Source organism: Henckelia pumila, chromosome 4, assembly GCF_033568475.1.
Source record: "Henckelia pumila isolate YLH828 chromosome 4, ASM3356847v2, whole genome shotgun sequence".
Taxonomy (NCBI): Eukaryota; Viridiplantae; Streptophyta; class Magnoliopsida; order Lamiales; family Gesneriaceae; genus Henckelia; species Henckelia pumila.
Window position 1 is genome coordinate 133,666,687 of NC_133123.1, and position 27,997 is coordinate 133,694,683.

The following is a 27,997-nucleotide window of genomic DNA, read 5'->3' on the forward strand; positions in this document are numbered from 1 at the left end:
CCATATTTCTTGAACGTATTCAAGGTGATATTTGTGGGCCAATTCATCCACCATGTGGACCATTTCGATACTTTATGGTATTGATCGATGCCTCTAGCAGATGGTCACATGTATGTTTATTGTCCACTCGGAATGTGGCATTTGCAAAATTGATGGCTCAAATAATAAAATTGCGGAATCAATTTCCCGAATATACGATCAAGAAAATAAGACTTGATAATGCTGGAGAATTTACTTCCCAGACTTTTAACGACTATTGTATGTCGATGGGAATTACTGTTGAACATCCTGTAGCTCATGTTCATACACAAAATGGATTAGTTGAATCATTGATTAAACGTCTGCAGTTGATTGCTAGACCAATGATTATGAGAACGAAACTCCCTATTTCTATATGGGGACATGCAATTTTACATGCTGCTGCATTAATTCGCATCAGGCCAAGTGCATATCATAAACACTCCCCATTGCAGCTTGTATTTGGCAAAGAACCAGATATTTCTCATTTGAGAATTTTTGGATGTATGGTGTATGTGCCTATTGCACCACCTCAAAGAACAAAAATGGGACCTCAAAGAAAGAATGGTATTTATATCGGCTATGATAGTCCATCAATCATTAGATATCTTGAGGCTCAGACAGGCGATGTGTTTACAGCACGGTTTGCTGATTGTCATTTTGATGAAAATAACTTCCCAATGTTAGGGGGAGAAAAGAAACACATCGAAAAAGAAATCACATGGTATGTACCATCATTATTACATTTGGATCCTAGAACTAAACAATGTGATAAAGATGTACAGCAAATTGTGCATTTGCAAAGAATAGCAAATCAAATGCCAGATGCATTTGCAGACACAAAAGGGGTAACAAAATCATATATACCTGCTGTAAATGCCCCTGCTCGAGTTGAAATTCCAAAGAAACAAAATGAAGACATTCATGATGTCATAAAACGCCTGAAGCGTGGAAGGCCAATCGGTTCAAAGGATAAAAATCCTCGGAAAAGAAAATACATAGAGAAAAATGATGATCAAAAAATAGAAAATGGTGTTCCAGAAGAAACACACGATGATGAAAATATTTTGTCAGAACCACAAACTGACGAGAATCATGAAATCTCTATCAATTATATTAATACTGGAAAAATATGGAACCGAAAGAATGTACAAGATATTGATGAGATATTTTCGTACAATGTGGCATGTGACATCGTAAATGAAGATAATGAACCAAAATCTTTTGGTGAATGCAAAACTCGAAAGGATTGGTCAAAATGGAAAGATGCCATCCAGGTTGAATTAAATTCGCTAAATAAACGTAGTGTTTTTGGACCTATAGTCCTTACACCTAAAGGTGTTAAACCTGTTGGGTACAAATGAGTTTTTATTCGAAAGAGAAATGAGAAAAATGAAATAGTGAGATATAAAGCTCGACTTGTTGCACAAGGTTTTTCTCAAAGACCTGGAATTGATTATGAAGAAACATATTCTCCTGTTATGGATGCAATTACGTTTCGGTATTTGATCAGTTTAGCAGTGTCTGAAAACTTGGACATGCGTCTAATGGATGTTGTTACAGCTTATTTATACGGATCACTTGATAGTGATATATACATGAAAATCCCTGAAGGATTTAAGATGCTAGAAGCACAAAGTTCAGAACCCAGAGAATTTTATTCTGTGAAATTACAAAGATCATTGTATGGATTAAAGCAATCCGGCCGAATGTGGTATAATCGGCTAAGTGAACACTTGATGAAAAAGGGATATGTAAATGATCCAATATGCCCTTGTGTTTTCATCAAGAAAAAAACATCGGGATGCGTGATTATTGCTGTATATGTTGATGATTTAAACATCATTGGAACGAATAAAGAAATTCAAGAAGTGATGTTATACTTGAAGGAATAATTTGAAATGAAAGACCTTGGAAAAACCAAGTATTGTCTTGGTTTACAAATTGAACAAAAAGAATGTGGAATATTTGTTCACCAGTCTAATTATACAGAGAAGGTCCTTAAACGTTTCAATATGGATCAATCAAATCCTTTAAGTACTCCAATGGTTGTCAGATCATTGAATATAGAAAAGGATCCATTTCGTCCATGTGAAGATGATGAAGTTGTTCTTGGTCCTGAAGTACCATATCTAAGTGTCATTGGTGCCCTTATGTATCTTGCAAATTGCACTAGACCAGACATATCTTTTGCAGTAAATTTATTGGCAAGATTCAGTTCATGTCCAACGAAGAGGCACTGGAACGGAATTAAACATATATTCCGTTATTTACGAGGAACGACGGATTTGGGACTTTTGTATCCAAAAGATACAAATCAGAGAATAATTGGTTATGCTGATGCTGGATACTTATCTGATCCACATAAGGCACGTTCCCAAACCGGATATGTATTTACTCGTGGAGGCACTGCAATCTCTTGGCGATCACAGAAACAAACACTTGTTACAACTTCATCAAATCATACCGAGATTATTGCACTACATGAAGCAAGCCGTGAATGTGTCTGGCTTAAATCAATGACTCGGCATATCCAAACTTCTTGCGGATTATCAGTGGACAAGAATCCAATCACACTGTATGAAGATAATGCCGCATGTGTTGCCCAAATGAAAGAAGGATACATCAAAAGTGACAGAACTAAACATATTCCTCCTAAATTCTTTGCATACACTCAAGAGCTGGAGAAGAATAAAGATATTGATATCTGTTACATTCAATCAAGTGAGAACTCATCCGATCTCTTCACAAAGGCACTTCCCACGGCGATATTCAGAAAACACATTTATAATATTGGGATGCGCAATCTACGAAATATGTGAAGAATCATTCATGTTGACATCAGGGGGAGTTTACGTGGCTGCACTTTTTTTTCCTTACTATGGTTTTTGTCCCAATGGGTTTTTCCTAGTAAGGTTTTTAACGAGGCAGTATACAACACGTAATGGAGATAGTCATTCTATCATGATCATCATCACAAGGGGGAGTGTTGAAAATATATATAAATATATATTATTATTTATTGTTGAATGTTGAAGGTTGAAAGTTGAAAATTGAGTTGTAAAATATTGAAAATTAGTGTGTGATGATGTAATTAATGATGTATTAATTTTTGACTAATCTCCAATTGAGATCTATAAATAGGTCTCTCCATTTGTGTAGAAAAACACAATTGTGAAGAGAGAAAAATTTTATAAAGTGTAGAATTTGATAAATTTTGAGTTTTTGAGTTTTTACTTTTTACCGTAAATTTTTACTTTTTCACAACAAATATATATTACAAATTTTATTATTATTGTTATTATTAGTATTATTATTTTGAGTCAGAATTTTGATGTTAAATGAGCCGCACGTCATCGATATATTTATTATATTTTGAAGAAATCGTGTTCCGATAATGACCATTTACTAAACATAATTGTGATGATTTTTTTTCAATCAATATCTTCCGGTGCTAAGACTTAGAATTAAGTTAATATTCTTGCGAAGAGAAAGACGAACAAGTTCATGTTCATCCCATTGTTTTTTCAAATAATGATACTATCTAGGAACTACAAAGTAATTTAAATAATATAATTCTATAAATTATCGGAAAACAATGTTCTAACGAGTGGTATTTGGTATGTGTCGGTCACCCATCGCCTAACGCCTAAACGCTTAAGTGGGCCGTCTATATGGTTTTTTAGGTTAAATATCTAATTATTCTAGTTCGATCCATCTTAATATTTCTCCAACAATTATTCTTCATCCAATTCACTTGCCTAAGCGCTGTTTTTTCAAGTCGAAATATCTAATTATTGTTTTCATTATAATATTTATTCAATAATTTCTCGTTATCGAATTCAACTCGAAATACATGACATATTTTTCGTTTTCCTCCGATACAAATTGATGGACAAATATGTCAAATAATATTTTTAAAAAAATTAAAATTTTAAAAATATAAAATATTATATGTTAACCTAGGCGGATTTTGAGGCGTCTAAGCGATGATTAGGCAACCTAAACAACCAATTAATGTAATAACTCCCAAAAACTTCAACTGTCTAAAAATCGGGGCGGTGACCAACCACCTAGTGCCTGAGCGGTTCTAGGCGCCGCCTTTTAAAACATGTCAAAAAATAACAAAAATGATGTTTTATACTTGTGATTTCAAAACGAGATTGTTATTTGATGAGATTTCATAGATTTCAATTAGTTAAGTGAAATCTTGAAATCTTGACAAAATTGATCGAATTTCACAGGATTTGCGGGATTTGGGTTTATAAAACAATAAAATTATTTTTAATAATAAATTCATATACTTTACTTATAAATTTTAAGTTTTTTTTTATAATTTTTTACAAAATATCATTTATCTAAAATTTATACTATCAAATTTCAAAATGTATTTTAACTTTTTGCTAAACACAAAATGGAATTTCAATTATATGGATTTTAAAATCCAATTCCAAATTCCATTATTTGGACATCCAAATACACTGTAAATGACTAAATTATCCCCAATTTTCTCTAACATTTTTATCTCATTTTATCTCTTTCTCATTTCAAATTTTATTATTTTTCAATTCTTATTAAATTATCTACATAATTTTTTACAACTTCTCTCTACTTTAAATCAAAACTTCCATATTTTTTCACCGTAATAATTTTTTACATTTTTTAAAAATAATTAAATTGTTTAGTAAATGAAAATCACGTGTCACAATCACTAGTTGATATTAATATATTAAACTACGCCACTGATCGAGTAAATCATATTAAACAAACTTAATATTTATAAACACTACTATCGAAATAAATCGTACTGAGCAAACCCTAAAACAAAATGCTTATTGTTTAGGACGACTCACCCTTTCTCCCCCTTCTCATTTGTTTATTATTAAAAATAAAATTATTTGAAAAGTTTTACGGTTTCCGCGGGACGTAAAGAGGGGCAAAACTTGCATAGCACGAATGGAAAAAGGCGGCAGACTCGAATACAAGCGAAACTCTTCGCGGAAAATTTATCGTATTTCCCGCGGCCATTTCGTCATTCCGATGCAGGTGTGGCGTACATTTTCTGTTTGATTTGTTCAGCAATTTATTATGCATACCGCAGGCATGTTTGCACTGAATAAGAACTCGGGCTGGACACCGGAAGAACGAATTCGAGCAGGTATTTACTTGACTTGTAGTTCGGTTCACTTTGTTTATGATGCTCTGACAATGGTGGATGTATTCTATTATTCTTATGTTCAAATTCAGTTGTGGGTTTGCTAGACTTTGGGAAGAAAGGTTACTACTAAGATTTGATATATTTGAGTGAAACTAACTACACTCAATCATTATAAATTGTTAGGCCCTCGTGTCTATTTGGTGATGGTCTTTTATCAACTAGTTATTTTTTGAGTTATTGCAATGGATTTTGAATCTTTCAAATTCTTCATTCAATCCAAAGGCAACCTCCGTGTATGGACGCTATTTGAACTGGTGGTAGGATGTACACATGTATAAATTATTGGTTGGAATTCTTAAAAGTTTTCAAAATGTGACATCGCGTCTTCATAGTACAAGATCAGCAATCACACATTCTAAGTCTTCCTATAAGTTGTGACTCAAAGTAAAGCTAAAGTACAAGCATATATGGAATTACCTTGAAGTTGGTATGATTGGATGCTCTTTGGAAGGGTATAGGTTTTCGTGGCTCGAATTTGAAACTGAGGTGAAAAAATTAAAAAAATAGACTGCGATCAAAGAACAGGAGAAAAATTAAATGGCTTCTTCAAGTTTGTGTTTGTTAACTTTATTTGAACAAAAATGCCCCACCTTGAAATTGTTCCTTATTTTACATCACACACTATAATAGTTAGAGTGTCATAAACTTAGGCAATTGTCCCCAAGACAAGCGTCTCAACTCTTACCTCGGGGTAACTGTCCATGGAGCCTCAATTTAATGAACTCCTTTATTAGTACTAGTTCACAAGTACTACGGGAGAATGAGGATATGCAATTAAATTATCTAGACTTTGATTAAAAAATCAGACTTTGTGATTCTGTATGGGTGCGAATTCTTGGGATCAGCAATGCTGGTCAAAATATTCTTTTATCTCAGTATCATCACATAAACAATGAAAGGAATACTGGTAACCCTGTAGCTCAACAATTGTGAATGGGCAGTGTAGCATCAAAAGTTGTAACTGTGCTATGCTGTTCTTAAATAGAACTTTTAGGAATCACAGTTTTGGTTTTCGGTGGACTTGGTAGTATTAACTTTTAAGGTGGTGTGTAGGACTGAACATGGTTGTCATGGTAATGTGACGAGTTGCTGACAGAGACGATGTGGAAGGCTTATCCGAAGTAAAATGAGGTTTTTGCGTCTCCTCAGGAGAGGTGTTGGACAGTTGTATATCATAAAAATTCATCAAACAATGTCATAAGAAGTGTGAAACATCTCATAATATTGGATGAGTTGCACTCGATCTCTATTATTTGATCCGGAGTTGCCTATAGATGATTTTGAATCTTATAAGGAGGTATCTTAACCAAGTTATAGCAGGGTTCTTGTATTTTATGGATAAATTTCAAGAGTCACTCAATCATTGACTTGGGTCTATGAAGTTTGAAACATCTCATAATCTTTCTTGGATAATATCATGAGACTGGTGCCAGCCTTTAATAAAATATCCACTCTCTTGGATTTCTAAGAAGCATTAAAATGTCACGATCCTTCTGTAAACCCTGTATAAGGAATTGATGTCACGTTTAAGGAGTTCACGGAATTATTAAGTTAACGGGGTTCGTCTAAACCTTGCACCAATTCCTTTTTTTTGAAATCTCATTTGACCATTTATCATCAACTAGAATTTAAAACTGGCAGCTCACACTTCAGAGTTTGATGCCATCTTCCATATCTAAGTGCACGTTCCCATCATTTTTTCTCTTTTGGCCTTGTAAATAGGTGTCTCCAGCCTCCTGATTGGCAGAACTAGTGTGCAAGCAGTAAGGCATGCCTAATATCGTTATGTTTTCCACTCATTATCGACATTGTGCTGTTTGTTACATGAATATATAATTACTCTCGATTTAACGTTGTCTGTTGCCACTTTTGGCTTATTGTTTTGATCCGATACTGTAAGAAAGTTGATTGGCTACTCGGCTCCTCGCCTTCTTTCAACTTCCATTATGGAATAAAAGCATGGATTATTACATTTTGGCATGACTTCATCAAGCTGCAGGTACCACCTCCTTTAACGTTACAAGTTTTGGCATGAGAGGTACTGGAGTCGGTGTTGCTGGTTGTAAGACACCCTTTAGAATCTTAGATGCATCAGTTTGTCCATCCACAATAATCCTCAATCTTTTATCAGGTTTGGTTTGGGATTTTTTTTCTCTCACTGAAATTTCCTTCACAATTGACCAAGTAACGTGACTAGATCTTCATATATAACACAGCCCAATAATTAATTAAACAAGTACGCTCCTATGCTGAGTATCAAAGTTTCTTGATTAAAATAGTGAACTTCGTTCTATTAACTGGAGTGTTTGGTGTCTCTAAAACGTTAATGTGTTGATGTGATTCAAACTTTCAAATGCTAAAGCATTAGTCTATATACCCATTGGTCATAACTAGTAAAGAACATTTAGCCTTCGTATTAACACACGCACACACTATAGCCAATATGTACACACCATATGGTCACACTTATCATATTTAAAAAGAAAATAGTTAGAAAAACCAAATTTATATACTCAACTTAAAATAAAATGTAAGATAACAGCGAGTTAAAATTTAAATCAGTCATGGAAACAGATAGTTTAGAAATGTATCTTATGCGATTTGTTAAATACGCTAATAAATTTAAGCGACATAGTATTTTAGATTTTTTTTTAGATTTTTTGTAGAAACACTTGAAAATACGACCAAGTGGCTTTAATAAGAGTAATAATATAATAAAATCATATGCGTGTGTGTATATGTATTGGAAGTCAACTTCAACGAAAGAGAATCCTGGAAGTCAAATTGAAAAGTGAATGCCGAGTGCAATTAGATTTTCTGTCATGTGTGAAAAAATAAAGTAGATTTTTCCTTTATTATACAGATAAGAATAAGATTTTCTTTGATTACAAGAAAAAGGCAATGAGAGATCTCCTCTAATGGGAGAACGGAAACGAGATTTTCCTTTATCTCATAAAATATTTAATAAAGTTTTCTACGTTCAACGCAAGGATTGTTGTTAGATTTTCCTTTAAGATAAATAATTTACGTCGATCTCCATCTATTTATAAGAGGGTTTGGTTTGCATCCTGGTGTAACCTCAAGTTTAACAAGTCCTCTTTCAATCTTATGAGTCACTAACTTCAATCGATATAGCCACTCGATTTCTCATTTTGTTGCTGTTTTGGAACTTGAATTTTAGGTTATTTGAATTCAAGTAGTTTTAACATGGGAAGAGCATAACTTAGAATCGGGAGTATTGCCCCAACCAGAACTTTAGGGGTGGGGCAAGGACATGACCTCCGAGTTTCCGTGTGTGATTGTGTGCCTTTTTTGTGAATACAGTTTTATTTCTTAATATCTTCTCATGTTCCTTAGTTCCCTATGAGTTTTTTTTCCCCCCCAAAAAAATAAAAAATATCACCCCCAAGCCCCAAGGACTTGATTGTGTACTTCTTGTGACTTGATAACATAATCCAGACATAATTGTTCAAGGAAGAAACAATGGCTTATTCGGCACCAAAGAACTGTGACAAATATATACATGTAATACCACTGAAGTACATTCAAAGATTACATCCTTTATTGCTTTACCTATTCTGCCAACACATTTATATTCTTGAAAAATGGCTCAGTTGTGAGCGTAACATTAAAAAATCTGAACTATGGAAAAACTGAAACTTTTATATGGCCCCCTCTATCAGCAGAGTGCTCATGTTAACTTGCTGCTCAGGTTAATGGGGAGAGGAGGAACAAATGAATGGGTAAATAATTTTGTTAGCTGTCATCTCTAGTCCTATTTTATCAGGTTTTTATGTCTTCTCTTGGGGCAGATACGGGTCACTTGCTCTTATTGTATCTTACCCCATAGCATACACTATCGTTGCTCATTAGGCTTAACCATCTTACTTGCAGGATGATGTAATCTGGAACTTAGCGGTCTCGGTGCTCGAGTTTTCTGGTCAAAACCTCTGACGCATACCAACCCTGAGATTGAAATTAGTGGAAAAATAAGGGTACTTATCTGCATGGACCTATGAACGATATGCTCAATGACATCATTATAGCAGAGATGGGTGGGATATTTCATGCAGTAAATACCTTTCCAGAAGCAGTACTGGATACCTTCAGTTGTCAGGCCTGGAAAGCACCATAGTATTTCTGTAAGCCAAAATTTCTTTTTTATATTTCATTTATAATTTTTTGAAATTTTATTTACCTTTGAATATGGTCGTGACAGAGGTCCCAAAGAACACTGTCCGTCTTGGCAGGTTCCACAACAAACTTCTTGGAACAATGATAGGATTCATACTGGATTCATGATCCGCGAAAACCTGAGTACAATTTAAGGATATGTTATCCCCCAATTTGCAGAAATGAATTCGCTTTCGTCGTCGCGAAGATAAATGCAGAAACCTCTTGTGCAGTTTACAAATGGGGAACATTTCTCCGTTACTGTGGAGTGCAGTGTCACATACACAAAGCTCTTAAGGATCAGAATTTGTGTTACCTCATTGACCTGGAAATATGTACCATTGAGCGGGAAACTTCCTCTCATTGCTGTCCTGCAAGGTATCTAAAAGGAGGTAGACAATTCAGTGAAAATAAACAGAAGAAGAGGGAACCTAATGGGTCATAATTTTGTTACATTATTGATGATTATTTCACAGTTGTGCTCACCAGGATTGTGCCCCTGACCGTTTGAGCCTGTGCTTCTCTTGTGTTGCTGCACGAAAAGCATGTCTTCTTGTCGCACATGCCACCTCCTTCCTGAGATTCGCATTTACTTTCAGGAGGTTTAATTGAGTCTGATGTCTCACCTGGTTAAGATAAAGTTGATTTAGGTATGATAAAAAGCTACGTTGGCAAGATAATTGAGTTACATTTTTTTCTGTCTCTATAATATGACTCTGTCCTTTTTTTTTGCTGAGGCTCATTTATGTTGTCCGTCGGTGAGAGGCGAAAGGTAGGGGAAAAAGTTGATCATAGTTTTATTATACAAGGATTGTAAAACATAATTATATATTTTTAACCTCTTATACCATTGTGGAAAGAAATGCTTATTGTGGTTTCATGCAGGCATGATTGAATTGTATTAAGTGATTAATTTTATACTAGGTACCTGGTGTCCATATAGCAAGAAGGTACGGACTTGGATCATCAGGTTCTCGTTTGTCCAGCTAAACATTATAAAATTTATTGTCAGCAGGAGTCAAGCTGCACACGTTCTTCAAAATTAAACCAAGAAAAGTAATAACTAACCCCTTTAAGTATGGGATGTTGATCTGGGAGTTCATAGCTGCAGGAATATGAATCATTAGTAACTGAAAATTTATCCTTGTAGTTACACATTTACATCTAGGGCTCAAGATGCTTGGTGTGCTCCTGATGCTTAAGGGAGCAATGACTATGCTGTTTTCTGAGTTTGTCGCCTAATAAATGATTAACTGGAAATATAAATCAGTCACCTCTCACTATATTTAATTAAAAGAAGAAGACCTATGTAATGCTTAGTGAGCTCTTTCTACTTTGATTGCTAAGTTTTAATTGCGTTATCCAGACCATTACATGAGATCGCATTTTTTAACTCAACATAATTTTGCACATCATATAAAACTTTCCACTGTTAGATTACCTATGGTTTCGTCCCTTATGTTTTAGCAAGAGACTATTACTTACACTTGATGCTCTGTCCGCAGTCGACTCACATTCTTCAGTTTGGGCATTGGAATAGAAGCAAACTCTGGACTTAGAGCAACTAAGGCTTTGGACATGTCTCCTTGCATTTCCTTTTGCTCCTGCATAAAGCTCTGCAAATTTGATGTAAATTCTTCTATGTTGAGCTTTATGACTGGGATTTCATCAGGATCCTCATAATATGCATCCTCGATGTCACGTTCTGTCATTTCTGTGGGTGGCTCCGGGGTTGTTGGTTCCTCGATGATTGGTTCACTGTTTCTCGTAGAATCCGCCCCTTTCTCCAAATTGTCCTCAGGTGGAGGAAGTGGCATAGACTTCATTGTCATGTCAGACATTTGGTTAGCACTTGGTGGTGCGGATGAACGGACTATTTGTCTCCCCTCGGTCCCTGGAAGAGCGAGTCTTGCACTGCCCCAAATGTGTTTGCCAATCAATATTTAAAGGTTTAACAGTCAAAATAAGCTTTCTTTAGTTGGAAAGCTTCATATAATAATTTATTGTGCATACATTTGAGCAATGTTAGATGACTAACCTTGCATAAGCACTCGCAAAATGTCGGCAGTCGCCCCTCATTGGACATGCATTACAGTTTGGGTCTCTCTTTGTGCAGAAAACCTGTACTCCAGAGTTAAGAAAATAATCTTTTATGAAGACATGTTTCATGTGGTTAGTTTGCATTATGATCGTCAAGTGAGACTGGCAATCAATTGTGAAAGATAGAATCTCACCTTTCCAAATGTTATCATTTGGTAATGCAGCTCGTACCTGTGATTCACAACCAAAAATCAGTGGATCATCTTGGGTGGCCAAATATAGGTATGAAGTCCTAGTTTAATAAGTTAATAACTTGGTAAACTTACAAGGTCTCTTGATCCAGATGGCAGAGTCTGGGCCAAAGATATTTCTGGATAGATTCCAAAACTGGATATCTGCATAGAAACACATTTAGTTTCTGCAACGGTTCACAAGGTCTTACACTGATTGCTTTACACATACTTACAGTTCAAGGAGATGCAACTGGAGTGACTCAGGAAGAGGTCGGAGAGGAACCCAACCAAGTCGCACAGCAATCCGTCCAACATTCGTGTCAACCTAACAAGACGAATAGTCAGAAGAATATTTCTTTTGTTTTCCCTCTATGCATGGTCTGTACAGGCAACTGCACTTACTGGAAAAGCAACATTATGAAGTGTCAATAAGCGTACACATTCCACACTCTTTAAGCCCAATCCTCGTATACTTAATAGATAATCCCTGCAGAACAAATCCAAGTGAGAGTATGATTATTTTTAGAAAAAAGTTGGCATGCCTTCTGCTTTATATTTTTCGAGATGGGTGATCAGACAAGCTTTTCCGAGGAGACTTACTTGACTTTGTCTGGTTGAACATCTCTCAGCCATTCAAGGTCAACTCTTTCATGATCGCGAACCAGTCGATTGAGAAAATCCTGCAGAATGTCCAATAAATGCAGATTTCATTGAAGTATGAGGTGCACCTTATTGTTTATCATTTTTAATATTTCAATAAATACCTTAATTCGCTCTGCTAGCATGTTGTTCATTCCCCTTTCCTTGATTGTTTCAGATATCTCACGAACATCAGCATTTCGTAATGCTTCGTAATCTATGGAGTCCATTGTCTCCACACTTCTGGCTCTCATTCCATATTCTGATTGCACCTTCTTTCGTAAGGCATCCCAGTTAAATGAATCTGTCTTTTCCTTCTCAGCCTTTTGCTTGCTTACATGTGAAATTTTGGTGCCAATCTTACTGGATGGAGGACGGCTCAAGGAATGTACTTGGCTCACTTCTGATGGGTCAGGTGTTATATTTTCAGAGTGCTTTTGATTATCTGCAACAAAATTCACCATAATCAGTTTTTTCATATAAAGACAGTATGTGGATTTGTTTCTATAAATTACCAATTGGCGGTTTACTGGACACTTCAGCCGGTCTAGTGAGGTCTGTCAGAAATGTATGTTCTTGCTGAAAGGCCTCCTGGGTTCCATCTTTCCTATAATTGACAACATGTTGGTCTTTTCTGCTCTGAAAACATGTTGATAAATAGGTTTGCTGTTCAAATTGTTCATTCAAAATGCCATTGTCCGCTGTTGATGGCTGTAATTTTGGTTTTCCGATCTGTTGAGCGATAAAATTCTTTACAACATTCTGCCCTGAAACATCATATCTGTTTTCTACACCTGTTCCATTAGTAAGATTAGCATCTGTTGAGGCCATAGAAGATATGCTTCCTTTTCCAGATATTGCGAGAATATCCCCTTCAAATTTTTCCAAACCCTTTGACATGTTCGGCCAGGAACTAGTGGGTAGGGTGACAGATCTCTGATAACGCGGCACATTTGAAGCAAATGGATGAGTGCACACATTTTCACCGCTGGTCAATTGAGGAAATTGTCCGTGCATTGGATTTTCAAGTTGCTGGCAACCAGGCATGGGTCTTGTACTTGGAAATGAACTTCCATTGACTTGTAACTGACACTGCTTGAATGCAGCAATTCTTTCAGCCTGTTCATAAAAACTTGAAGGACCATGGTTTCTGCTGAAATTTCCCCCAATTATTTGATCTTCTGCTTCTGAATTTGATCCTGAACTGGATCTGATATCTTCAGAGGCTTGAAAAATAACAGATTCCGAAGAACTTTGTGATGAAATCATGTCTTCCTCAATTTTTCTGATCTGATCATTTAATATGTAGGTTCTGGTTGTGAAAATTTCTGCCCCGCATTCAGATGATTCACTGGAAGTCACGGAGCTGGGGTCATACACTGGTTCCCTTAACATTCTATGATCATAAGACGTCCCATCTGGATATGTTATACGAACTTTTTGTCGTTCAATCAATGAACTTTGTCCATTTTGGCAGCATGATTCTCTTATGGCTGTTGGTTTTATTGGGAACTTGGCTGCTAGATGCATGAAAGCAGAGCTGCAAGCAGGAAAGACATTACGTAAATGTGATTAGCTCCTGTTATCTTTTAAGGCTCTGAAAGAAAATTGATTTTACCTTGAAAGATGATCTGAAACATTTTGTGTGAGGAACACTCCTATCACCGAGTCAACTACCGATCCTTTCCATTTGGAAAATCGCCTGTCTCCTGTGAAGATGTAATTCGTTCAAGGTTATATCACCGGCTTCATACGGTCCGATCAGGTAAATCCAACAATATATTGGCCCTTGAAGAGTAACTTTCTTATCAATTTTTATTTTGTTTTACATAATAAAATTTGAAGATTAATTAGTTTGCGATTTACTATTTATTTTGTTGGGCATATTTCTTGTGCTTCGTAAAAATGGTTGTCAGACCTAAACATAAACTTACATTAGACACAAACAACAAGAGTAGGCATTAACTCTTGATACATGGTTTTGGAAACTGTGATCTAGATTCTTAGAGGAATTGTGAGCTAATTCCAGTTACTCTATTGGACTATTATAATATTAGTTCTTCATATAGTTTTTTTTTGGTTCGTGACTGGTGGTTACTAATGTATACTATTAATTTTATACTCCAGATGCAACAGGGATAACCTGGACTACCTGCCCCCTCTTCACCCTACTTTCTTAGTTTTCATACTATCCAAATAGTTGGTAATTTGTTATTTTTTCTAGTAATGCATGCTCTTGGTGTAGAATGTAGATAATACAACACATATGTCTATTTAATACTCATTATAAAAAATTGTGATTCTAAACCTAAATTAAAAAAAGGAATGTCTAAAAAAATAAATATGAGCTGGATTTTTTTGTTGAGTTTTAGCGTTTTGATAATCACACAAAATCATGTTATGGTATATTACTTATGCATTAACATTATAATGATGCAGTGGTTTGAAAGCTAATACCTTGAACTAGATGCATCCTTGCGATGAATGAGTCTGCTCGATTACAGAGGACTTTTCTTTCTTTCTCCCACCATTGTTGTTTATCATCCCCTATTGCTTCCGCACTTTCACTTGTTTCCTTACCCATTAAAAGGTTCCACAGTCTATTTGTCTCTGGATCAAGATCAACTTTAGGTCGGGGCCGGCGCTTTTTGATCAGATCAAATGCCTCATAAGAAACAATAGCACCATCTCCTCTATATGGAACCAGCGCACTTCGCTCTTCTTGACCAATTTCCTTGCCACTGGTATTGATGTTTAGACCTTGCATACGGTCTGTGATATAATCAACTGAAGATGAATTTCTCAACGTTTCTTGTGACCCTGCTCAGCAAAATATGGCTTTAATATAAAGAGCATGTTCAGCTTTAGTTATGGGGATGGCTTATGAAAAGATGGATACCTGTGAGTGTCTTGGGCGGACGTCCACGACCTCTCGAGACTGTGATCAATTGCGGCAACGCTTTATTTATACTGGACAATTTGTCAGATGTTTGTCCAGCAATCTGTCTCTTAATTGACACATGGGCATGAGAATTTACTACATTTCCTCGAGTGGTAGAATCTCTTTCGGATGCAGACTCCATATTCCAGTTAGTGACACTAGCAAAAGTGTTGGTGCTTTGTGCTTGAGTGACGTGATTGGATGTTTTCTGTGCATTTTCTTTTGCGTGAAAATAAGGGGAAGTATGTTGCTGCTGAAACTTGTCTTCGAAATCTTTGGACTTCATGTACTGGTTGCAACTGACCTTGTTGAGTTCATCGTTTTGAAATCCGGAGGTGCACTGTCCTTTAATGTCAGAATTTGGTAATCCATCATTCAGGTAAATTGCGGAGCTCTGTGCATGATGACGCTTACACTTTCTGTCCATTTGTCCTGTGTAATCTTCAACAGTTGTAATCCTAGAAGACATGCTGGATGTGGTTCCATGAATTATGCCTTCAATCCTCCTCTTTTTCATTGTCTCTGAAACATTTAGACATATTTTGCTGCTGTCACCGCTAGCATGACTCGTGTTTGAAGACCACAGTTGAGATCCCATCAAGGTGACAGTTTGAGGTTGTCTTAGCACAGTCTGGGAATAATCTCTTTTGCATCCCTGATTCTCTTTGGCAGGCACCAAATCTTCCAAAAGTTGAGTCATAGTGTGAAGATTTGGTTGCCTCATTCTGTCTAGGTTTGGTTCATTGGAATTTGCCTCGATGACAAGTTGAACCAGGTCTCCACTCGTAAGTTGATGCAAGTGACTGTATCTATTTTGGCTACCATTTTGGTTGGTATTAGCATTAAGCGCATTCAAACTCCTCGCTATGGCATTCAATGTATGGCCCTTTGAGGCAGGTGGTGAAGGTGTAGACGGAAGCGGCGACAACTCTGAAGGTGAGATATGATTCACCGATTGGACACGATTGTATAAATTCTCTACTATATGTTGTGTACATCTGGCTGCCTTGTTCAAGTCTGTAACCCATTCTGTATTAGGAGAATCCGAGTTCAAATTTATAGGAACCTTGCTTCTTTCTTCGTTCTGTGTCTGGCTACCAACTTCTGTTGCCTGGCTGTCCTTTCCTACCCCAGTTTCTAAGTCAAAGTTCAGTGCTCTCCTGCATGATTTTGCAGTGGGCCCAACCTTAGATCTTTCAACATCCTTTGCAACATCAGTTAATGGAGTTGTCGAAGTTCCGGTGTCCTTTTTGTGCACATACTTTCTTTTTTCGGAAGGATGTTTATCTGCAGCTTTGTTACTTGAAGCAGCAGACTTGGGAGTTCTTTTGGGTTTTCCTTCCACTATTACTTTTGGTCTATGCTTTTTCCTTTTGGGTGGTCTTTGCTGTGGTGTCTTGTTCAGATCAATTTCTCCATTTCCACCGTTGGAATGAATTTTTTCATTAGGTGGTGTCGAAATGACCGTAGATGATGTGCCTGGATTGCTGCCCAATGCATCATGCTTTCCCTCAATTATTTCAGAAGGCTGACTGCAGACAGCATCATCTTTCTTATGTTTTTCTGGAGTCAAGCAATCGTTTGCAAAGAACTTTGGTACTTGCATGGGCTGGATGCTTTTCATCTGCTTTTGCAGATCTGGTGTTACTGGCTCGAACTGAAAGGGCATGGTTCCACTTGAGGATGCCCCTTTTAATCTTTGGGGTAAGTTCAGGTTACAGTCAGCATGGTAAGAGACTGGAAATGTATCTGCCAAAATGAAGCATTATAAATTTATAATTGTTAAACTTGACTTTTTGAAGTCCTTAAAAACAGTAAATATACATTTCTATACGAAGTAGATACAATTTTTTGTGCTTAAAAAAATTGAAATTAGAAGCTGAGGGTCATATATAGTTCATACGCAATCGTAGAGTGAGAGATGATATAGTAAGGGTAACTAATAAGAAATATTGTCTTGTCATTTGAAACAGATGCACGGTTATTTGCTAAGAGTTCGGAAACATAAACCGTCAGACTAAGATTATCTGATTCAGACAAAAGAATAAGCTCAGATCATGCATCCAACTTATAATTTACTTACTGGTCGAAATATGTTGTAGGTTGTGACCACCAAAATGCCAGTTTTCATTCAAGAGGTGATTTTGCAGGAGCATTGAACTGGTAGAACCATGCATCTTCCCATTGCTTCTGACCAGCGAATGTTGATTGATAATGGTGGAATTGCCTATAATACTTGCTGGTCTGTTGGGTGGGCCATTTGTTAGAGTGGTGCGTGGATGTTTATTTGTTCCCATTAGTTCTGCCAGAGAATCAACTTTCTGAGGAGGAAGAACGTCTAAATTCTGCGCGTAAGAGCCGACCGTTCCACCATATTGATTCAAGATTCTGAGATTCTCAACTGGTGCAACATCTCTAAGACTATGCTCCAGCTCCCATCGTTTCTGCCCTACAAAACCGGTGGGATTCGATTCCTGAGGAATCCTATTACAAGTCTCAACAAAGGTAAGATCTTGCACGCTGCACTCCTGATTCAAATCAATAAAACTGGTTGCATTTAAATTCGGGGGCAACCCATTGCAGGTTTCTCTGGGAGCAACTTGTTGACCAAGTTCCCCATGATTTAGGCCTACATGACTAAATGTATCGAAACCTGGAGGATTGAATCCTGGAGGCAGCCCATTACTAATTTCATCCTGCAGGAACCCTGTGTAAATTCCCAGCAAATCGCTCCAATTTTCTGCTCCCACTGGATTCTGCTGCATTTCAGCCGCAACATGGCTTGATCTCTGCAAAACTGGCTTTTCTGGTGTTGGAGGAACCCAAATCTCCCCACTTTTCATAACTTTGTTTTCAAGGGGAATTGGCATTCCCCTTCCCTGGTTCATACTCAAACTTGCTGGCTCGATTTTCGAGGACACTTACCTAATCTGATTTGTATATTTGTGACACATATAGCAGCCCTACCTGAAATCCAAACCAATTTATCACTAGAACACGCAGCAAAACCACTATTATTGAAGATTCACATGTGAAAAGAATGCATATCCCCAAATCAAGATCAATTTAATAAATGCCATCTAATTCAGTTCCAAAAATCACATCTTTTCCTCTTTAAATGCTTCTTACATGCGTGTATCTATATGCTCCGTCTATGCAATTTCCGGGTTTTACAGACCCAGCTAGCTGAATTAGCAAATGCACGTTTAAATTAAAATTAAAATACCAAAAAAACAATACATAAACTCAAGATAGAAAAATTGGATCAAAACCAGGAAATCAGATACCGCCATAATTGGAGAACAAGAATAAATTGGAAGATTTAATTCCGAAATTAAATCACACCACGGTGGTAAAATCCATAAAATCTCAGTAATAATTATCCCAGGTGATTCTGAGTAAAAATGCAATCACACACTGATACTGGTTTCTTTACACCATATATGAAAGCACGAAAATTTAATTAAAAATGTGTGACACAATAATTTAGAAAAAAAAATAAATTTTTATTACATATAATTAAACCCATCGATCTCTCTGTATATCCATGTATGTATATATGTGAGTGTGTGTTTTTGTGTGTGTGTGCGTGTATTACCGAAGTCAATGCCGGAGAGCCAAGTCAGCTTTCGTTACAAGGAGAGTTTTAGAGAGAGAGACAAGAGAACAGTAGAGAGAGAAAGTAATAAAAAACAACAAAAGCTTGAACAGTGAGGTATCCTCTATTTTAAGAAGAACAAAGAAATGTGGTTAGGCAGATTGAGGAAATTTTCATTTTCAGGCCAGTCGAGCTTTGCTTATGGCCAAAATTAAATTTTGGGTTGTGCACTATAGGTTGCAATAAGATGGAGAAAATGTTAGGTGGGATGTTGGTTTTTAATGGTGAAAATCTCGATTATATAAGCATTGTTTGGTTTGATGTATTATTAATCTATGTATAACTTATCTTAATCAATTTCGCCTTATTTTTGTCATATTATTTATTTATTTATTAATTAATAATTTTACATCAATTAAATCAAATAAATTATAATCTATCCATCAAATCAAATAATGTATTAACTATTTTTTTTATTTATTTTTAATTTACATTATATTACTCAAACCAAACGGTGACTTAGAATAGGCGATATCAAAAGTAATGCGGATTGTCGGTTTTGTAAATCGTGAAATCTCGGGTATTCGTTTTGCTTTTATTATGAGAATCGTAGCGATTGCCATAATAGTGACGACTATATTACAAAAGTTTGCCGTATTTTATTACTCGAGTTAGTGAAAATGACGACTATTTACGAAAGTTTTCCGTATTTTATTATCGAGAATAACGAGATTCATGTCGCTTTCGTAAGATAAAAGAAAAAGTACGAAGGTTTTTCCTCATATTATGGGGATTGATATTTTTATTTGAATATATAAAACTCGGATTATATTTGTGTGAATAAATGTATGTGTGTTTTTGTATTTCTAGCTGTGTTCATCTCACGTGCGAAGCTGGATAATATTAACACACACATATATATATGGGAGAAAATTTCTATGAAAATTTACTATGAAATAAATAAAATTATTCTTACCAACCCTCCCGCTCCAATTGGTTCAAAACTTCGTCTAATGGTGTTTTCTATTTTGCAAGTTTGGAGTCCACTTTGTGAAATGACAAAATAACCATGGTATATATATATATATATAATTCCTAACTTAAAAAATGACTACTTTCAATTATTGACTTATTGCATAACACTAGAAAACATTCTAGTCTAGAACCTCCAATTAGGTGTGTTCATCGGTCGGTTCGGTTTTAATTTGTTTAATTTCGGTTCGGTTTTTCGGTTTTCGGTTTTCGGTTTCTAAAAAATGTAATCCGAAGTTAAACCGTTCTACTTCGGTTCGGTTCGGTTTTTTTACTAAAGTGGACCGGTTTATACGGTTCGGTTTGATCGGTTTTATCAATATTAATAATACATAACACAACAAAATAAACATAAATTTCATCAATCATGTAATTTAAATACCCCAAAACACAACTTAAAGTTATAGTCATATAATGAAGAAAAACAATAACAAACAATATAAGAACAAACATCCAACCACAATCTTATAATATTTTTAAAAAAACAAAATAAATTTTTATACGGACTTATGGTTATTCCGATTTTGATACAAATATTAAAATTAATAATATAAATACATTGTAAAATATAATATGTTTTTTACATGATTTTTTAGTAAAAACTTTAAAAATAAAGTTTAAATGACTTACATAAACAACAATCAACTAAAAATTACATAAACAACAATCAATTAATCAACTATAAAATACATAAACAACAACAATGAATTAATAAACAAAAATCAACTAAAAATTATTCAAAATGATTATTTATTCACTAAATATCATCTCATAAGATATATAATATAAATAAAAAAATCTATATAAAATTATTGATTTAATTTAATTTCGGTTTTTTCGGTCGGTTCGGTTTTGACATATATAATCCAAAACCGAACCAAATAAACTTCGGTTTTCATATTTATATCCGAATTACAAAATATGGTTTTCGGTCCGGTTCGGTTTTTATTTTTTTTTGGTTTGGATTTCCGATTTTTTCGGTTTTATCCGAAATATGAACACCCCTACCTCCAATACAAATTTATATCTATTAAAATTAAAATAAAATAAAACTTTAATTCAATCTATACAAAAATGAACGAAGAGAAAGTAACTGATGTTTCATATAATTAAAAACTAAAATGAATGTGATTCTTTTCTTCATCACAAAGATAGTGGATTCTGTCATTATTGAATTCGGGTTACAATTACTGGGACAATATATTTTTTTAAAAAAATTGAACAAATTTCCACCAAAGTTTGTAATAATGACCTTTTATCTTTATATATATATATATATATATATATATATTAGTTCACTTTAATCAAGGGTATTATGGTCATTAATAGAAAGATTAGGAATCCTTGACAAAGTAGAGATGGCAGGAGCAAAATCACTTAGTAAACATTAATTGTAATTTTAAGTTTTGGTAAGACAAGTTGTGCTTACTAATTACTATGACCTGTTAACCAATTTAAGCATTAAATTGAGGGCCAATATTGTCATTTCCATTCTTGCCTGAATTTTAGTAGCGTGAAAAGCGTGCGGATCATGGCTCCACACATGTATCGCAACTCGAGAAACGTAAACCTGACACGGTTAATGTCATACAATAAATTTAATTATTTTTTTTTATAAATATTTTATAGAATTAAAATAATAAAATAAAACTACCTAGGCTATATACACACAAACACACGTATAATAGATAATTATATATATATATGGATGCTTTTCAAGGATTAAAAGTTATGCGCGAGTGTAGTGATATTTGTATTTTTTTGGTCCCACTTATTTAAGCTGAATTTTTTTCATCCATCAAATTCCGGTTATGTAGCTTCATTTTCATATTTAATATTAATTTTATTAACTTTTTTTTACCAATAATATTTATTAAATTAAAATCATTAGGACAAAATAGAAAATTGTTTTATAAAATTTATCTTTTCAAATACTTTTTAATTTCTAAATAAGCGTGACAAGAATTATTTTATGCTACACTCATGACAGAGAAATATAATTGAATACATCGGGTATTAATTAACATTAAATGACAAAATAGAAGGGGAACTTATATGAAATAGAGTAGTCAAGGCCCGTTAATCTGATTTCGAATTAATTAAAACTGATGTGGTTATTTAATTGTAGGCGTTAGATTATTATTTTGTAGTGTGTTGATTCTCACAAATTTTTTTCTTTAAAGTCTTATGACTTGTATGGCCCCACCACTTTAGTATTTTTTCTAGTCAAAAAATGAGGATAAGTCAACTAACAAAACTATTCATTTTCGATATTTTAAATGATATCATCAATTATTACGTTACAAGAAATTCAATATAAAAATTTCATTTACCAAATTACAATGTTATATTAAATATAAAATCTTAAAATTCAATAGAAAAATCACATGATATAATTGATATAAATATGACTTCTGATATATAATAAAAATCTTCATCGTTATTCTATTTTTATTTATACCCATCACAATTTCTCCTCTATTTGAATGATAAATCGATACATTCTATAACATCCCGAGCTCAGCGCTCATATTTTGAGAAAATAGATATATTTTTATTTAAAAAATTTATTTAAATAGTATTCCTTTTTTTCTCGTATGAAATCTAATAATATGTTTAACTACTATCTAAAATAGATAAACCTTCCGTCTCAATTATATTGTCCATATTTTTTTTTTATTTTCCAAATATATAGTCATATACCATATTTAGTAATATTTTTTTACACTTCTTTACTAATATACCCCTATTAACTACACTTTGAAAATTGTGCAATCATTTTTTAATACATTAAATAGAGATAACATAGAAAATTTATATAAAATTTGCTTTCCCAATATATTTTTCTTAATTTGTGTGAAAATCCAAAAAAGATATTATATATGGGACGAAGGAAATATTAAATAATAATAATAACAATAATAAAATATTTTTTCTCGTGGTTCAATGAGGATCTCATCAAGACAAAATTTCAGTCAAATCATTGTAATGATTTAACATGTTTGTCACAATCAAATGACACCAATATCTTTCGAGTACGCTGAATGATACGAGAATGTTGGTTAACTTCATCATATGTTGATGTATGTGTTTGATAATTTTATTCATGGTTTTGCGAAAAATAAGATGATGTTGTATAGATGATGTTTGAATATTAATTTAAAAATAATATAAAATTGTACATAATTAAAAAAAATTAAAATTACTCATAATTAAAATTTTAAAGCTTATACATATTTTTAAAATTTTAAAAGCATAATTTAAAAAATAATACACAAATATAAAACCTCTTATAATTAAGACAAAATACATGATCATCTATTCGTCTCGTTCACTCTTTCATATTTTTCTAAATGAAATTTATTTTTAATTTTAATTTTTTGAATTTCTAATAATTTAAACAGATGGAAAGTTAACTGGAAAAATTCAATTAAAGATGTATCGAGTATTAAAATCAATCAAATAATAATTTTTATATATAAAAGTTTTGAGTAAGCCCTGGTTTTGGTGGAGATATTCAACTTATTTTTTTGAAAAATAAAATAATGTCCTGAGATTCTACCAATTTTCCATGGGAACTGAACACTAGAAATTTGGTAAGATAAGCATGCAAAAAAGAAATAGCAACTTACAACGAGCAGAAAAACAGTAATTGAGTACCGAATACAGATTGAAATATTGCACCAAAAATGAAGATGAGTTACATGGAAAACAATACGACCACACAACTGAAACAAGCTGGGACTAAGCTCAATTCTCGAGCTTTAATGGAGCACCGTTGGATTATCTGTATGGTGAAAGTAAAGAGCGGTCTGAGACCGCCAGGAGAAACTGAGTATCACCTCATCTGATGGCCGATATGCAGTAACAATAATGGAAACGATGTTTATCCCAATGATCCAACAAGATGATCAAAATGGAGTCGTCGACGGAGAGATGGGAAAGTTTATCGCAACGTGTTCTACCCACAAATTAGAAAGCCTGCAGCATATTTACAGAGGATAAGATGTCAGCAGAAAAATATTTATTGAATCAGATGGTCTACGGGTAATAACCAAGTTCAACACTTGATCGGGCGATTCGCGAAGAGTCAATATGCTTGAGCAAAACTTCAAAGGCAGGATAAAAATTTTCCATTAACTGCTAGCCGAAAAGCCTTTAGTAAAATATGTTCATCTATGTAATTCAGGACTCTGCCTAAAATAAAAATGGTTATACTAGGTTGAGAGTCAGTCTCAAAGTATGCACATAAGTTGAAGGATTGATCTCAAAATACCATAGTGTCTGCCCCATAAATGACATTCACTGTGCCAGTCGAGCTCAACTTTGAGACTAAAGCCCGAAATACGATCAGTACTTAATAAGAGGGGATAGATGATCTATGATAGAATAGCAAGCAATTACGATAATAGAAGAAAAAGGACAAGAGGTAAGGGGGCCATGATTATGGTGGATGTGCATAAAAAGAACAATTTTAAGAAGCACATTTCAGAAGAAAAGTGATCCTGAAATAAAAAAGGGAATGGAACCGCCAATTTTCACTGCTTCCATTCTGATGATACTAAAAAAGAAACAGAATTTAGAAAATCTAACACAGCCATCACAATGTCGAAATTTCCCATGAATCAGATTATGATATATAATTACAAAGTACGATTCCAACGACAGAATCACGTATACCTTTTTCAATTTTATTCACTTAACAACTCTTTCAATAGGCTATGCATGCACCAATAAATCATCTGCAGACGGATCCTTTAGACGGTTTTTGCACCACGGATGCAGATGAATTTTTCAAGCAATCACAGAACACTACATTCTGTGGATTTCCGGATATGACTTGTCTTATGGATTTGATTGCATCGAAGTATGCACCATTAAAAGGGTATTCTAGTCCATCAATAACCTACAATCATGATCAAAATCGGAAAAGACAGACAGCGACTTAGACACCAAGCTGTTAATGAAGTAAACACATTTCAACAATATATTGAAGGATAAATGCCTTGGAGAAATTAAATAACAACTACCATGGAGTAATAACATAAAAGGTAGAAATTAGACTTTCAGATAGGTGTGAGGCGAGCAAAATTCCAAAATAACATGCCGAATCTATATACATCAGAAGTTCAATTAAGCTTATCCAGTGATTAATGATTTGGCTTTAATACTGAAAAATATCGGTTTAATTGGTTTCATAAAATAATATTTTTAAAAGACTTGCTAAACCAAACCAACCAAACTTTTAAAAATCAAACATCTTTCATATGATGTAGAAATATTTTTTTAGGTTGACCTATTTTGGTATCAAGTGATTATAATAATTTTGAATGGGTCTAATTTATTTTTATGATTATTTATTAGACAAATTCTGGTTTTCAATACATGTCATCATTTATTTATTTATAAAAAAAAAGTTGGTTCATTTAATTTATCCTTTGTTTTGTCATCTAAGAAAAAATCGGTTACCTTGGTTGATCGACTGAAACAACTGATTTAAATCAGATCAGATCGATCAGTATGGTGTGATGAAAAGTAATTCGATTTAATCGTTTTTTAGCAATTGGTTCCATTGCACACCCCCTAACTTCTTAATGCTTAGACTAGGGGTTTAATATGCAAGTGCTGATACACTCAACTTCTGTGCCCGTACAGCTGAATATAAACACTTTCATGAGGGTAATGCAGCGTTCATTTCACCATCAAATTACAAATATTGGGGTGAATTCTATTTCTTGGGAACTCTCTATGCAGGGATTTTTGTAGTTTTTTTTTTTTTAAATTTTACAGCAGTGTGTGTTTTATTTTAATTGTCTTTTCCCGTTACTACTAAAAGAAAATCAAATACATAAGAATATCATATCAGACGGAAAAGAACATACATTGCAACTAGTGAATGACAACTCTTCAGGGGAATGAAAAGTTCGATATTACCAGTAGCGAAATCCCAGATGTATCAAAAGCCTTCAGGGAAAGAAGCTCCAAAAGTCTCTCCGGTGTAGAGACAATGAACTCCGGTTCACAGCTCTTCAAACTGTCAGAAAAGATGGAAAGATCAACGTTTAAACAGAGACAACGCGGTAATAAATATGCATGGGATTACTTCAAGTTCTCAAAGCAAAGTAGAAAACAGACATTGTGATGCACAACAAATTTGAGGGTCAACTATCCCACCTCCCAAATGAAAATACTATATTTGCCTCGCTTTTAGCTATATTTGTCTCTCACTAGCAAAATTATATCATATGAATAAGACTGAAGGGAGATGCTAACCCATTAACTTGATGATCAATCGAAGCACCTGAATGAATACTCACAGTATGTATTCCAAGGGCCTTCAAAGGCTTGCATACTTCACGCACCTGAGTATGATGCAACAGGGAGACAAGTAAGCCAATGAGTCGATTTTGACTCAACAGATCTATAAGACTGGTTGTATGGTTGATCAAAAAATGATTATTGTAGCTGGCAGACCTTAGAAGCTTTCTCTCGTGTCGGCACGAGATATAGAAGAAAAGGACTGGTAAATGACAACCCTTCTTTCTCCTTCATTGAAATGGTATCAGCAGCCGTTGATGCGATCCAAGCGATTTGCTCCATTGTCGAATAAGCTCTATCTGTTTCCAGGACATCTTTTCTGTTGGAATAACAATTCCAGAACTCAATTCCCCATGCATAGGCAAAGAAAGGTTTGTCTCCTTCACTAACATAACCTTCACCATGCTCCAAAGCAGTCTGAATTGAATTCAGGCATGTGATCAAAAATTTCGACGGACACTCAGTTTTGTTTTCAAAACGGTTTTGTTTCGGAGCATGGTCGAGCATGTTCCTATTAATGATCTGGCAAGTTGGTTTCCCAACATTGATTGCAATTTCTGGACCCATAAAACTAAAAGGCTCAACAGATTCTGAGTGTCCACCACTCACTTCATGCGCTTGGGGATCTACATCAGAATCATCCCTGCATTTGGTCACTTTCTCTAGCATTCTGGCTTTCTTCTCCCCAGGCTTCTTTGCTTTAGAACTTCTCTTCCTTTTTTTCGTATGATCAATTTTCCCATGGTTATCATTAAAAGGGTCCTCGGGAGATGGAAGGCTAAAGCACATGCCCTGCAAAAGCAACAACAAAAGAAAAACAGGATATTAAAAATCATGAACAACAGTCACATCAATGATGTAGCATCAGTACCTTAATGGTTAACCGGTACTACATCAAAAGTTAATCAGAAGAAGTGTCAAACAAATATTAGAATCCAAATAACAGATTCATATTCAACTACATCCACGCCGGACAAGAAAATTACTCCGTAGTGAAACTTACTATTTTTCACATCAAAGACACAATTTTGAAAATTTTATTTGGGGAATCCGAAAATAATTTGAAGCAAATCAGAACCAGATTGCACAGCGCACCTAACAAACAACAAAAATTTTAAATCCATGGTTCTACACTTCTACTTCAAGGGGGAAAAAAGGCAAAATCTTTACTTCGAGATAACAATTAACATTCTATGACAGAAACACACCGTCTGCGAAAACAACATACACCATAGGAAAAAAAACAAACAATTAACGAAGACAGGTCTTCACAATCTCAAGTCACCTGGCAGAGGCGGCGTTTGCCTGATTTGCGGCGGTTTTTGAATGCGATAATAGCGGCGACGCGAGCAGAAACCTTAGAGGATGAATCTGTCGTGTCGTCTTGCTTTTTTCTGCTCTTTTTGTTCCTCCTCCTGCTTATCGAATCATCACTTCTTCCCATTTCTGAAGGCTGCGAGCCAATGAACGAGGCGGTTTCTGCACTTCAGCCCATCAATATATGGGTTTTATGATACTGAGGCTATATTTGGTATTTCGAGGCACGCCGTGGGTTTTTTTGTCATTTCCTACGGTAATAGGGTTTGGTGGGCTTTGAACAAATTGGGCTTAGGGTTGCGCTTGTTCGTAGTACTTTTACTTTAGACTTATCAATAACATAGAAAAAAGAATCCATGGATGGTCAACGCATACTGGACTTACCTAATTAGTTTCACCGTAGTTTGCACGTGGTGCATTGGTCTTCGATAAGTAACCTATAGCATATGTTATAACTGAATTTCGAATTT

The 27,997-nt window shown here is 34.7% G+C and overlaps 2 protein-coding genes and 2 long non-coding RNA genes across 6 annotated transcripts; 2 read left to right on the plus strand and 2 right to left on the minus strand.

Annotated features, from left to right (window-relative positions):
• Positions 1 to 8,724: 8,724 nt before the first annotated feature.
• Positions 8,725 to 19,068, minus strand: LOC140865460 (transcriptional activator DEMETER). Of its 2 annotated transcripts, XM_073270116.1 has the most exons (22): positions 18,550 to 18,619; positions 18,392 to 18,448; positions 17,346 to 18,229; positions 15,221 to 17,011; positions 14,779 to 15,141; positions 13,940 to 14,030; positions 12,837 to 13,861; positions 12,447 to 12,766; positions 12,283 to 12,362; positions 12,085 to 12,169; positions 11,916 to 12,007; positions 11,776 to 11,844; positions 11,644 to 11,680; positions 11,448 to 11,530; positions 10,895 to 11,323; positions 10,478 to 10,514; positions 10,338 to 10,395; positions 9,896 to 10,035; positions 9,726 to 9,791; positions 9,435 to 9,549; positions 9,317 to 9,355; positions 8,725 to 9,202 (listed from the first exon to the last, which is right to left on the minus strand). In XM_073270116.1, the coding sequence occupies exons 3-22, from the start codon at positions 18,148 to 18,150 to the stop codon at positions 9,093 to 9,095; spliced, it is 5,835 nt and encodes a 1,944-aa protein (XP_073126217.1). In that variant the 5' UTR covers positions 18,151 to 18,229; positions 18,392 to 18,448; positions 18,550 to 18,619; the 3' UTR covers positions 8,725 to 9,092. The 2 variants fall into 2 exon arrangements, with proteins under 2 accessions (XP_073126217.1, XP_073126216.1); XM_073270115.1 differs by lacking the exons at positions 18,392 to 18,448; positions 18,550 to 18,619 and adding an exon at positions 18,861 to 19,068.
• On the plus strand, positions 8,863 to 9,585 carry LOC140865462 (uncharacterized). The gene is made up of 3 exons (XR_012144594.1): positions 8,863 to 8,979; positions 9,131 to 9,378; positions 9,456 to 9,585. It is a non-coding gene; the product is annotated as an uncharacterized lncRNA (long non-coding RNA).
• Positions 9,659 to 11,050, plus strand: LOC140865463 (uncharacterized). Its single transcript, XR_012144595.1, has 3 exons — positions 9,659 to 9,787; positions 9,886 to 10,059; positions 10,915 to 11,050. It is a non-coding gene; the product is annotated as an uncharacterized lncRNA (long non-coding RNA).
• Positions 19,069 to 23,495: 4,427 nt separating the features above from the next.
• On the minus strand, positions 23,496 to 27,982 carry LOC140863616 (uncharacterized). 2 transcript variants are annotated; one of them, XM_073267154.1, is made up of 6 exons: positions 27,496 to 27,982; positions 26,367 to 27,002; positions 26,166 to 26,254; positions 25,827 to 25,926; positions 24,573 to 24,798; positions 23,496 to 23,873 (listed from the first exon to the last, which is right to left on the minus strand). In XM_073267154.1, exons 1-5 carry the CDS (start codon positions 27,652 to 27,654, stop codon positions 24,631 to 24,633), a joined length of 1,152 nt encoding a protein of 383 aa, XP_073123255.1. In that variant the 5' UTR covers positions 27,655 to 27,982; the 3' UTR covers positions 23,496 to 23,873; positions 24,573 to 24,630. The 2 variants fall into 2 exon arrangements, with proteins under 2 accessions (XP_073123255.1, XP_073123256.1); XM_073267155.1 differs by lacking the exon at positions 23,496 to 23,873 and having other exon boundaries at positions 24,660 to 24,798; positions 26,210 to 26,254; positions 27,496 to 27,981.
• Positions 27,983 to 27,997: the final 15 nt, after the last annotated feature.